The sequence below is a fragment of the Eriocheir sinensis genome, unplaced genomic scaffold, assembly GCF_024679095.1.
Source record: "Eriocheir sinensis breed Jianghai 21 unplaced genomic scaffold, ASM2467909v1 Scaffold408, whole genome shotgun sequence".
NCBI classification, from domain to species: Eukaryota; Metazoa; Arthropoda; class Malacostraca; order Decapoda; family Varunidae; genus Eriocheir; species Eriocheir sinensis.
Genome location: NW_026111730.1, coordinates 240,538 through 253,392, shown reverse-complemented (window position 1 = coordinate 253,392; position 12,855 = coordinate 240,538). Strand labels below are relative to the sequence as shown.

Below are 12,855 nucleotides of genomic sequence, written 5' to 3'. Positions count from 1 at the left end.
GATTGTTCCAGAGTTTACCAGCGTGAGGGATGAAAGAGTGAAGATGCTGGTTAACTCTTGCATAAGGGGTTTGGACAGTATAGGGATGAGCATGAGTAGAAAGTCGAGTGCAGCGGGGCCGCGGGAGGGGGGGAGGCATGCAGTTAGCAAGTTCAGAAGAGCAGTCAGCGTGGAAATATCGATAGAAGTAGAAAGAGAGGCAACATTGCGGCGGAATTTAAGAGGTAGAAGACTATCAGTATGAGGAGGAGAGCTGATGAGACGAAGAGCCTTAGCCTCCACTTTGTCCAGAAGAGCTGTGTGAGTGGAGCCCCCCCACACATGAGATGCATACTCCATACGAGGGCGGACAAGGCCCCTGTATATGGACAGCAACTGTGCAGGGGAGAAGAACTGGCGGAGACGGTACAGAACGCCCAGCCTCGAGGAAGCTGATTTAGTAAGAGATGAGATATGAAGTTTCCAGTTGAGATTTTGAGTTAAGGATAGACCGAGGATGTTTAGTGTTGAGGAAGGTGATAGCTGGGTGTTGTCAAAGAATAGGGGATAGTTGTTTGGAAGATTGTGTCTGTTAGTCACTGTTAATAGATTTAGGGGAAGAACAGTGACCGTCTACCACGGCTGAAATAGAACGGTCAGAAAGGAAACTGGAGATAAAGGTACAGAGAGAAGGATAGAAACCGTAGGAGGGTAGTTTGGAAAGCAAAGATTTGTGCCAGACCCTATCAAAAGCTTTTGATATGTCCAGCGCAATAGCAAAAGTTTCACCGAAACGGCTAAGAGAGGATGACCAAGAGGCAGTTAAGAAGGCTAGGAGATCACCAGTAGAACGCCCCTTGCGGAACCCATACTGGCGATCAGATAGAAGGTCAGAAGTGGAAAGGTGCTTTTGAATCTTCTGGTTAAGGATTGATTTAAAAGCTTTAGATAGACAAGAAAGTAAAGCTATAGGACGGTAATTTGAGGGACTGGAGCGGTCACCCTTCTTAGGCACAGGCTGTATGAAGGCATACTTCCAGCTGAACTGGTAGCGTACTGGGCCCACATTCACCGCGTGATGGACGACGCGGGTTCGAATCCCCACGCTACCACCTCGGATTTTTCAGTCACCGCCGAGTGGCTTAAAACTACCCACATGCTGTCCTGAAGACCACCCATCAACCCGGACTCTAGAGGAAGCCGTCCAAGCGAATCAAGAACGAGTTCCGGGGGGCAGCATGAGCCAATGCAAGATGGCGCCACTATAAACACTCGCCTGCGCCAGAACGGGCTGGGCCGACCATCAGGCCCCACCTGGAAGAAGCCTTGGGCCGACCATCAGGCCCCTCCGGGAAGATGCCTACCGGCGCAATAGGCAGCAACGTAAAAAAAAAAAAAAAAAAAAGGAAGGAAAGGTAGATGTTGACAGGCAGAGGCGAAAGAGTTTGACCAGGCAGGGTGACAGCACGGAGGCACAGTTTTTAAGGACAATAGGAGGCACTCCATCAGGTCCATAAGCCTTCTGAGGATTGAGGCCAGAGAGGGCATAGAAAACATCATTTTGAAGAATCTTTATAACAGGCATAAAGGAGTCAGAGGGGGGATGAGTAGGAGGAATATGCCCAGAATCGTCCAGAGTGGAGTTTTTAGAAAAAGTTTGAGAGATTTCAGCCTTAGAGATAGATGAGACGGCAGCGTTGCCGTCAGGACTGAGGAGTGGAGGGAAAGATGAAGAAGTGAAGTTGGAGATGTTTTTGGCTAGATGCCAGAAGTCACGGGAAGAGTTAGAGAAAGCAAGGTTTTGGCATTTTCTATTAATGAAAGAATTTTTGGTTAGTCGGAGAATAGATTTGGCACGATTTCGGGCAGAAATGTAAAGTTCATAATTAGCATTAGTTTGAAGGCTCTGGTACCTTTTGTGTGCTACCTCTCTATCATTGACAGCACGAGAACAAGCGTGATTAAACCAAGGCTTTTTAGCGTGAGGAGTAGAGAAAGAACGAGGAATGTATGCCTCCATTCCAGAGACAATCACCTCTGTGATGCGCTGAGCACACACAGAGGGGTCTCTATCCTGGAAGCAATAATCATTCCACGGGAAATCGGAAAAGTACATCCTCAGGTCGTCCCACCGAGCTGAAGCAAAATGCCAGAAGCATCGCCTCTTCGGTGGGTCCAGAGGGTGTACAGGAGCGATAGGACAGGATGCAGAAATAAGATTGTGATCGGAGAGCCCAACGGAGAGAACAGTTTGACAGAATAAGCAGAAGGGTTTGAGGTAAGGAGGAGGTCTAGAATGTTGGGCCGATCTCCAAGACGGTCAGGAATACGTGTAGGGAGCTGGACCAACTGCTCTAGGTCGTTGAGGATAGCAAAGTTGTAGGCTTGTTCACCAGGATGGTCAGTGAAAGAGGATGAAAGCCATAGCTGGTGGTGAACATTGAAATCTCCTAGGATGGAGATTTCAGCGAAGGGAGAGTGGGTCAAGATGTGCTCCACTTTAGAATTCAAATAGTCAAAGAATTTTACAGAGTTGGTAGAGTTAGGTGAGAGATAAACAGCACAGATATATTTAGTAATAGAATGACAATGAAGTCTAAGCCTGATGGTGGAAAATTCAGAAGAGTCAAGGTCGTGGGCACGAGAGCAAGTGATGTCGTTGCGCACGTAGGCCCAACATCCAGCTGTGGATTGAAATTTAGGATAGAGATAGTAGGAGGAAAAGAGTAGAGATTGCTGTCAGTAGCCTCAGAAACCTGTGTTTCGGTAAGGAAGAGAAGGTGAGGTTTAGAGGAGGAGAGATGATGTTCCACAGTATGAAAATTAGAGCGAAGACCGCGAATGTTGCAGAAATTGAGAAGAAAGAGGTTCGAGGAGTTATCAAGACACCTCTCGGGTCGGCAGCCAGAAGGGGAGTCCTCCCTGGGGGAATTTGTGGTCCCCCCCCAGGCGGGGACTCCGAGGCTTGGTGTAGGTGCGCCATTTTGAAATTTTAATTTTGGGAAAAGGTGTATATGTTGTTGCTTCAGCTCCCTTCTCACCTCCCATATATACCTCACCGGGAGTGGCTTGCGCCCGTTCGGTAGGTGTCTTCCTACCTACTCCAGCCTTGTACGGCATCTAATTCCACAAAAGTAGTGGTGTTTCTGGCATTATGGTTGATTTTGGTAGGATGACCTGAGGTTGTACTTTTTCGATTCCTTAAGGAATGATTACTGCTTCCAGGTCAGAGACCCTTTGTGTGTGCAAAGTGCATAACGTAAGTGACTGTCTCTGGGATGGAGGCACACATTCCATGCACGTTTGCTACTCTTCAAGCTAAAAAATAAAAAAAACTGGCTCAATCACTCTTGTACTCATTCTATTAAGGATAGAGAGGTAGCCCACAAAAGTTACATAAATCTTCGAATTACTGCTAATCATGATCTCAACATTTCTGTCCGGAATCTTGCTTAGATTTGCACTTCGACAGACCGAAAACTTTTTCAGCAAATGAAAATGATAAAATATTGCTAACACTAATTCTTCCAGAGACTTCTGGCATCTAGCAAAAAATATCTCCAATAATTTTACTTTTTCATCTTTTCCACTTCTACTTAGTCCCGTTAGCAGGCTATCTTTCCCATCTGTCTCTAAGGCTGAACTCTTCGCTTAAACTTTGTTTCGTAAAATTCCACTCTGGACGATTCAGGGCATATTCCTCTTGCTTATCTTCCCTCCGATTTTATTATACCTGGTATTAAAATAAGAAAAAAGCATTTTCTTTTCCCTTTTTTGCCTAAATCCTCAAAAAGCTTACGAACACAATGGAGAATCTCCAATTGTCCTTAAAATCTGTGCTTTCGTGCTGACACTGCCTGGTCAAAGTTTTTCATCTCTGCATTTCAACATTTTTCTTCCTGTCTAAGAAGGGTGAAATGCTCTATCCCTATGAAATACAGTCCTATAGTTTTGCTTTCTTGTCTATTGCAGCTTTTTAACTAGTACTTAACAAGAAAATTCTTAAGAAACCTGGGAAAGGTAAACAGTGACAACCCAGATGTTTCACTGGCCCTGTGTCCTTGGATATTGGGTTCTCTTCCACCAAAAAAAGGCTCAAAAAGACACCGGGACGGAGATCAGCACCGCCGCCACGCTTACCTACACCTTATTTTCTAAACTTCACCCTCATGTATATACTTTTAACCTCCTTTCTAGTCACCAGTACGAATTCTGGTCGGGGTGTTCTGTTGATGATATTGTAGCCTACCTAAATGACTCATGGTCATGTTCTCTAGTTATTTCGATGTAACAATTGCTTCTTTTTTTTTTTTTTTTACGTTAGGTCTTGAGAATACTTTGACATTCCTGGGGGATGGGGGGAGAGCATCCCCACCACACCAATCACACCCACCCTCTTTTCCGGGGAATCGCCAGGGTGGTGCATACGAGACACGAGCTCGTCGAGCCCTGGAGCATCCTGAGCCACTCAGAGGATCATCGACTACCTCACCTGTCAGAGGAACTCAGGAGGCTGGGAGTGGACACAGTGGGGCTCTCCAAGACGAGAAGACCTAGCAATGGAGAGATCAGTAGTGGGGGTTATACCTACTACTGGTCAGGCCAGAGCGATGTTGCTTATCTAGGGAGTATCTGTAGCCATTTCCAGCCGACTGCAGTCCTCTGTTGTTGAAGTTACTTCGATTGATTTTTTATTTATTGATTGATATTTTTTTTTTTTTTTTTTTTTTGGTGTCTTGGGGACTTCTTGGGCGACCCCAGCCCATTAGTGGCACAGGCGAATCTTATTTAAAGTGGCTGCCGTTATGTATGACTCTTGCTTTGCTCATGCTGCCCCCGGTGCTCTTCTTGGCATAGCTGGGCATGATAACAGAAAACCTTATTCCCGATACCCGATAACTGATAATGGAAAACCTTATCGGTGATAACCGATATTCGTTAACTGGAGACATTAAATCCACAATTCCGATACTAGCTAGCGATAAGTCCGACAGGCGAAAACGATACCATATTGATATTTCAAATGGAAAAATATAGATGAATTCAAATTTTCATTATCTGTATTTTAGAAAACTTACAAAACCTGAAAACCACACGTTGACACATACATATGGACGGTAACACTAGAAACGCCGGAACCGGTGTTGTGTTATTTGGTGTCCCAACCGTCAAAAGATGGCGCTTTTGTTTACAAACACTGGTCTCTCGTGAACTGGCCCATTACTACTTACTCAGTTATTCTTACTTATCACCATTAACACTTTCACAGTCACTTCAGTAAAGAAGCACTGAAGCACTGGGAACCGGAACACTGGCACTCACTCCGTCACTCGAGACGCAGCTGAAAGGCCACGCGCCACGCCGCCACGTGCTAACAAAAGCCGCTGGTCTCTGTTTGCACTCTTTACAACGGGATCACAAATTTCAGACAGTGAATAATCATTTTGGGGGCAAAGTTAATTGATTTTTCTCTTTGATATAGTGATTTTTTAATCTAACATAAATAAATAATCAAGTGTGTTAATGTTGATGATCTAAGTATGAAATCTCTTCACCGAAGATATTTCATACCCCGAAGTTTTTTTCATACAACACCGGGCGCCCGGGCCACACACGTGCGCAGAATGGAGGAGACAAGTTTTTTTTTTCTGAAATGCGTAAAAAAGTAACGATTATCGCTTGTTTGGTTACAAAAGTAACGAAGATACAGATACATGTATAAATAAGTAGCGGATGGCCGATAACCCGATTTTGTTATCAGCGATAAAGTATCGCGATAACTTATCGCTACATTTTCCGCCTCTTAGAAAGAAAAAAAGTTGTCTCCTCCGTACTGCGTATGCGTGGCCTGGGCGCCCGGTGCTGTATGAAAAAAACTTCGGGGTATGAAATATCTTTGGTGAAGAGATTTCATACTTGGATCATCAACATTAAAACACTAGGTTATTTTTTATGTTAGATTCAAAAATCAATATATCAACGAGAAAAATCATTTAACTTTGCCCAAAAAATGATTATTCACTGCCTCAAATTTGATATTCCATATTCGTTAGTGAGCATGCCATGGTATTGAAGGTACCCGGTGTTGTGTTATTTGGTGTCCCATCGTCAAAAGCTGGCGCTTTTGTTAACAAACACTGGTCTCTCGTGAACTGTGCATGTTCAGACCAGTAAGCGTAGCCCTGTACAGTCTCACAAAGCTTTTTAACACATTAAGAGTTGTTGGAAGGCTAAATCAGACAAACAGTACCACCATCCTCGCTGTTTCTAGAACGACACTCTGTAAATATAAATACAACTCGTACAGAGTGTCATTCTAGAAACAGCGGGGATGGTGGTAGTGGTACTGTATGTCTGATTCAGCCTTCCAGCAACTCTTAATTACGGTTAAAAAGCTTTGTGAGACTGTACAGGTCTACGCTTGCTGGTCTGAGCATGCACAGTTCACGAGAGACCAGTGTTTGTAAACAAAAGCGCCAGCTTTTGATGGTGGGGACGTCAAATAACACAACACCAGTTCAGGCGTTTTTAGTATTACCGTCCATAGGTACGTGTCAACGTGTGGTTTTCAGGTTTTGTAAGTTTTCTAAAATACAGATCATGAAAATTTGAATTCATCTATGTTTTTTATTTGAAATATCAATATAGTATCGTTTTCGCCAAGCGGACTTATCGATAGCTAGTATCGGAAGTGTGGATTTATATCGGGTATCGGTTATCGGTTATCGCCTATATTTGTGTCTCCAGTTAACGAATATCGGTTATCACCGATAAGGTTTTAAATTATCAGTTATCGGTTATCGGGAATAAGGTTTTCTGTTATCGTGCCCAGCTATGCTGAATAGAGACTTGGAGATCCGTGTCGATATCTTTGGTACCAACTGCCTTCGCAGGATAATGGGATATTCGTGGCAAACCAGAGACTACTTCGTGAAGCAGAATCTAAGGGTGTTACTACCTTAATCCATGAATGCCAACCCCGGCTTTATGGGCACGTGGCACGCTTCTCGGATGTCTATCATGCTCAAAGGGTTGCTTCTCCACGAGACAAAGGAGAGTGGAGACGACGAAGGGGACGCCCACGTAATTCATGGATGGGGCAAGTCAGTTATTCCTCAAGGGGCTTATAATGGAAAGTGCAGCTGCGTGGAGGCCTCCTTGGGTTGACCGTCTTTGGTCGGAGTCGGCGGGTGAGTTAACCCACGCGCCTCCTGGCGAATGTTCTTCTTTAGTAGTTAAGCACCGGTAGACTTTCTTGATGTGGCCTATTTTTTTTTCTACGTCGCGGCCTATTGCACCGTTAGGCTTTTTCCCCGGTGGGGCCTAATGGTCGGCCCAGCCCGTTCTGGTGCAGGCGAGTGTTCATAGTGGCGCCATCTTATTTTTTGGCTCATGCTGCCCTCCCCCCGGAGCTTATCTTTGAGCCTCTCTTTGGAGAGGTAATCTAGAGTCCGGGTTGATCGATGGTCTTCAGGGCAGCATGTGGGTAGTCTTAGGGTACTCGGCGGTGACTGAAAAATCCCAGCTGTGCGGCGGCCAGAATTCGAACCCGTGTCCCTACTGGAGCTCCTGGACGCGGCGCCGGCACGCTAACCACTCAGCCACCGCTTCCCCGCTAATGGTTGGCCCCAGTCCGTAATGGCACAAAAAAGCTCTTTATAGTGGCGCTTTCTTGCATGGCTCATGCTGCTCCCCGATCTCATATTTGATACCTTCAGAGCTTATCTAGAGTCCAGTTTAATAGACGGTCTTCTGGACAGCAGGCCATTTGGTGATGACTGCTGACTTCTTTATGACCAACCACAGACTTGTTGCAAAACTGAGGATACGTATCAGTTCCAAGAAAATATGAGGATGAAACCCTCCAGGGTTCCATCTTGAAAAACAGAGGGACCGGGCGTGTGCAGAGGAGTTATGCATGAACTCGCTCGAGTATATGGCGTGTTCCATATCTATGCAGGCGCACAAATATTCGAATTTTCAAGTCGCTTGTGCTCTCTTTCTTACTGTATGGCTGTGAGATACTGACACTGACAATTGGAGAGACGTGTCGATGCCTCTTGTACCAAGTGCTTTCGCAGGATCATGGGGTATTGCTTAATGATTTTGTGCTGAAATAGCGACTATTTAATTAATGAACCTGAGTTGAGGATCATTACTCGCATAGTTATATAGGCACGTGTCACACTTCCCGGATGTCGATCGTCCTTATAGGGTTATTTCTGTACGAGTCAGCCGTGAGTGGAAGAGACCAAGGCGACACTCACGCAACTCATGGTTGGGGCAAATTGATCGATCCTTAGAGGGACTTTGAATGGGAGGAGGCTTGCTCGGGAGAACCGTCGGTGGTGAGGCGCGCGAGCGACTGAAGCGATGCACCCCCTGGCATAATTATGATTGCCGTTAGTTACTCAGGTAGACAGTCACTGTTTTACCTCTAAACTTATTAACAGTGGTGTTCTGCATGGCTCTGTTTATCTTCCACTCCTTTTCTTTTTAAATGATCTTTCCAAACCAAACTTTTCTAACCACTTATGCTAGTAACTCTACTCTGCATTTCTCAGCATCTTTTTACATAAGATCCTCCAAACAGGTACTATTACAGGACTCAACTCTGAAGGCTATAAAACACCTCTGACCTTGTTGTAACTTCTAAATGGGGCAGAAGAACCCTCGTGTATTGCAATGCCTCAAAAACTTAATTTCTCCACCTCATAACTCGACACAACCTTCCAAACATCTATTCATTGTTTCTCGACAACACTCAGCCGTCCCCTCCAACAGTAAACATTCTTGGTCTATCCTAAACTCAAAATCTCATCTGGAAATTTCATAATCTTATCTCTTACTAAATCAGCTTTCTCAAGGTTGGGCTTTCTTTATCATCACCAGTTATTTCCTTCGCCATATACTATTCATATACAAGCACCTTGCCTGCCTTTGAATGGCGTTATGCATCTTATGTGTGTGTGTGGGGTGGGGGTGGGGGTCAACACATTCACCCCTTTAAGACAGAGTAGAGTAATAGGCTAATCCGTCTCATCACCTTTCCTCTGACAGCCTTCTACCTTTTATATTCCTCCAGAATGTCGCCTCTCTTTCTCTCTTTTTTCTCCATTTTAACGTTAACTGCTCTCCTGAACCTGCGAACACATCTCCACCCCTCTAGTAGTCACGGTACACGCGTCTTTCTACTTCAGCTTCAAATTTCCATTGAAAGAGTTAATCAGCATCTTCGCTCTTTCATCCCTTGTCGCTGGAAAACAGACTTTCTTCATAAGTATTTCCTCCTGCCTATGATTTAAACGCCTTTAAGAGGGAAGTATCAAAGCATTTTTTCAATCGAATTTGAATGTTATATTTGGATGTTCTTTCACTTTTATGTTTGGAGGAATGGCCATATAGCGGGCAGTCTTTTTGTATCTTTGTTTTTCCCTTGATCTGCCTTCTTTGTTGTAAAAAAAAAGAAAGTTTGTAAACATCTATGAAGTTTTAACCTTCTATCTGATCACCAGTATGTATTCTGCAAAAGTGAGTCCTACTGGTAGTCGTTTTGCTTTCCTGATTCCTTAGCCGATGTTATCGATATTATTATAAGCCCGTATTACGCGGATAGGCTACTTTTTCCGGCATCTTTTGGAATTTTCATACTATATGATGCCGATACGAGTATCTCTTGGTAGTAAATGGGGAGTCGTGCATGACCGTACTCCTGCCGCCAAACCAATCAGCTCACAGCAGCTCAAGGTTACGCGACTCTCCCAGCCAATCAGCGGGCACAGCGGGCCTCACTCCCTCCCCCACAACTGCAAGACAAGGTTTACTCTCCCTCAAATATTCTCTCTCTACATTCAAATTGTTCTCTTGTACTCCTTTTTTGCTCTTATTTTTTTTTTTTTTAATTCATTTGGTTCATGGCGGAGAGACTTTCGAGCGATAATGAAGGCGTTGCCTCACCCTCTGCAAGAATAGTGTTCGCAGGAAGGCTGGAAAGGAGAGGATGTGGAAGAAAAAGTTGGCTAAAGAGAAGCGTAATCTGTGGAAGAATACGTGTCTGCATATCATATATGGAAAACCATGGTAAAAAATGCGTGAAACGGCAATGATCACCCAAATTATATGCTTGTTTTCTTCTGCATGCCGCTTGCCTCACTTCCGCTCGGATTTTGATTCTCGGCAAAGATCAGCAATGCTCACCCAACTACAATCGCATTTTTCTCGTTTTCTTGTGGCTGTCGCTTGCCTCACTTCAACAAGGAGCACCACAATTTATTCCTTCTGAAAGGGTTAAAAATCATCACATTTGTCAATATTTTGTTAGATATCAGGGAGTGTGGACACATTTCCTCCCTTTGCTTCGCATGCTCTGTTGCGGGTTTAATGACGAAGAAAAAAGAGAACCCAAGTATGGGTGCTCAACACCAACACCAAGAAACCAGTTTCGGGCCTTGAGTCATTTGTTTCACGATATCCTAAATAATCAGGACAATATCTACAGTTTCTTCAAAATAACGACTGAAATGTTGATCAAACCGATTGACGTAACAGGAATGCCTAGGAAGAAAATATACAGTAAGCTAAAAAAAGAATAGTCAAAATTATAAATGATTGCTTTGTTTCGGTATATTAGGTGGAGTAAACATGTGTTCGCAGTGTCCGGCTTTGGAACATGTACGGATAGCAATGTGCAATTTTCAACTCTCCAGTATAGCGCGGTCCAGGGTAGACCAACCGGTCTGTTGCAGCATCTCGTTCTCAGAGAATTCCTGCTTCATCATTCCAACTTTGTTTCTTTTAAGGAATGTCCCTCTCTCAATTCTTTCCAAATTTTGCATTTCAATGAATATATATTCAGTATTATTATTTTACAGCACCAAACTAAAAAGAATTGAAGTAACACCTTGATCTAGCAAAAAAATGTATTTAGTATAATTTATTTGGTACATATTTTGTGTTAAATCAACATCGTATCGTATTATAATGCAATTAGATACCAATATTTTCGTCGTCATTAATGACTTTTCTTGCAGAGGAAGCCAGAAATGACAATATGACTTTTCAGCAGATTTTCCGGTTTCAAACAGATTGGTGGGGTCCCCAGTCCCATATTCCTGCAACGTAATAACATTTTCCTTTCAGTCGCTTCCTTTGACAAAGGAAAATACACTAGAATCCCCATGTCTCAGCCAATTACACATTGTAATTTACTTTTCAGATTGGGAGAAGTTTGTGACCACCAAGGCGCTGGCCTGGATGAACACTACACTAGACTGGCTGAAGTTTGAAGGTCCACTGCATTTAGTTTTCTACGAAGACCTTCTGGATAATTTGCCTGAAGAGATGCGGAGAATTTTAGAATTTCTGGATTTGGATGTCAGTGAAAGTAATTTCGGCTGTATGATGAGACATCTGGATGGAATATACAAACGGAGAAAAAGACCCTTGAACTTCGATCCATTCACACCAAAACTGCGTGCCCTTGTGGACCGTTGCAAACATCTTGTTGAGCGTGCAGTGAGGGAGGTGCTGGCTGGAGGGGATGTCAACCTAGTTTTAAACAACATGAATTCTTCAAATTTTAGCACTGGGAATCATAATCCTATTGTCAGATGATGGATTCCAGACATGTTTAAAGGAGTAGTTCAAAAGAAATTCCCTAAACTTTGAAAGGTAGTGTACTGGTGCATTGATAACTGCAACTAATAAACACAAAAAGCAAATAGAGAAATAAATAGAAAATTAGATAAAACAAACACCAATTCCTAATCACTAATAATTAAATCATCCTTTTCACTATTGCCTCTAGTAAGAATGCACATACACGAATACAGCAGGCTATTTTATGTGTTAATGTCCTACTGCAGGTCAAGCATTTATTATTATATTCAGTATAGAAATTTGGGTGCTGAAAAGAAGAAAATCACCACAGCTCTCAAACTAGAGTCCGCCCAAACCAACCCACACATTTCTAACAATCATGAAAGCTAGAGAGTTCGCTGTGCTTCAAGAAGTAATAGTCTCAAAACTCATGTAATTAATATACAATTTATTAGAAATGCACTGCAAGGTATTGGTATACTTTTAAATAATGAATTAGATAGGACCATATAAAGTAGATAAACCATATTAACAACTATCCTTTATAAAGCATTGGTTGTCTTTCATTTATGAACTCTACTAAGTACCTACATGCGAGGTCATAATTATTGATAATTTTATAAAAGAGCTATTTTGCTCTTTCTGTACATCAATTCTTTCGATAAATAAAATTAGCACTGAATCAATCGAGATAGCATCAAGTGAATAAGCCACCATAGAAAATCAAGGTTTTAGATGAAGATGACATATTTAATACACAATAGCAGATTGTATCATAAAAAATAATTGCCAAGTGCCATCACTCGAATACATGATTCATAGGAAAAAAATAAGCACATTTCAGGTTGTTAGACGAAGGAAACCCAGGTAATATTGCTGAATAGAAAGCAAGTGTCCACATATAGAACAAACAAGAAGAATAGTGAAAAAGAGACGCTACGTTTGTAAAGGCAGCGCTCACTGCATAATAAATGTTCTTTACGACCAATCATTGACTTGTTTTTGTTACACTCAAGATTAATGTCAGGATAAGAAGAATCTCAAGATGAATAACCAAACTGTTTCAGCTTGAGAAACTGCATCACAACTGGCCAAACCTGTGGGTGGTGAATACATATGAAAATTGAGCCGGTGTTCCTGTTCAGTTTCTTTATCTGAAAGGTACGAAAAAATAAAATCGGTAAAAACCTGTTTCCGTGAAGTACTTCTCTAGTTGTGACTTGAAACTGTCTACACTTCTTGAACAAATTATTGAGGGAAGGAGTCTTTTCCATAGGA

At 42.8% G+C, this 12,855-nt stretch overlaps 1 protein-coding gene across 1 annotated transcript in view; it reads left to right on the top strand.

Moving 5' to 3' along the window:
- LOC126992147 (WSCD family member AAEL009094-like) overlaps positions 1–12,568 on the top strand; it is a gene marked incomplete at its 5' end in the record, with an annotated part of 132,206 nt that extends 119,638 nt beyond the window's left edge. The window contains 1 exon segment of the mRNA XM_050850809.1: positions 11,195–12,568. Coding sequence (XP_050706766.1) covers positions 11,195–11,592 — 398 coding nt within the window. The 3' untranslated portion in view covers positions 11,593–12,568.
- Positions 12,569–12,855: the final 287 nt, after the last annotated feature.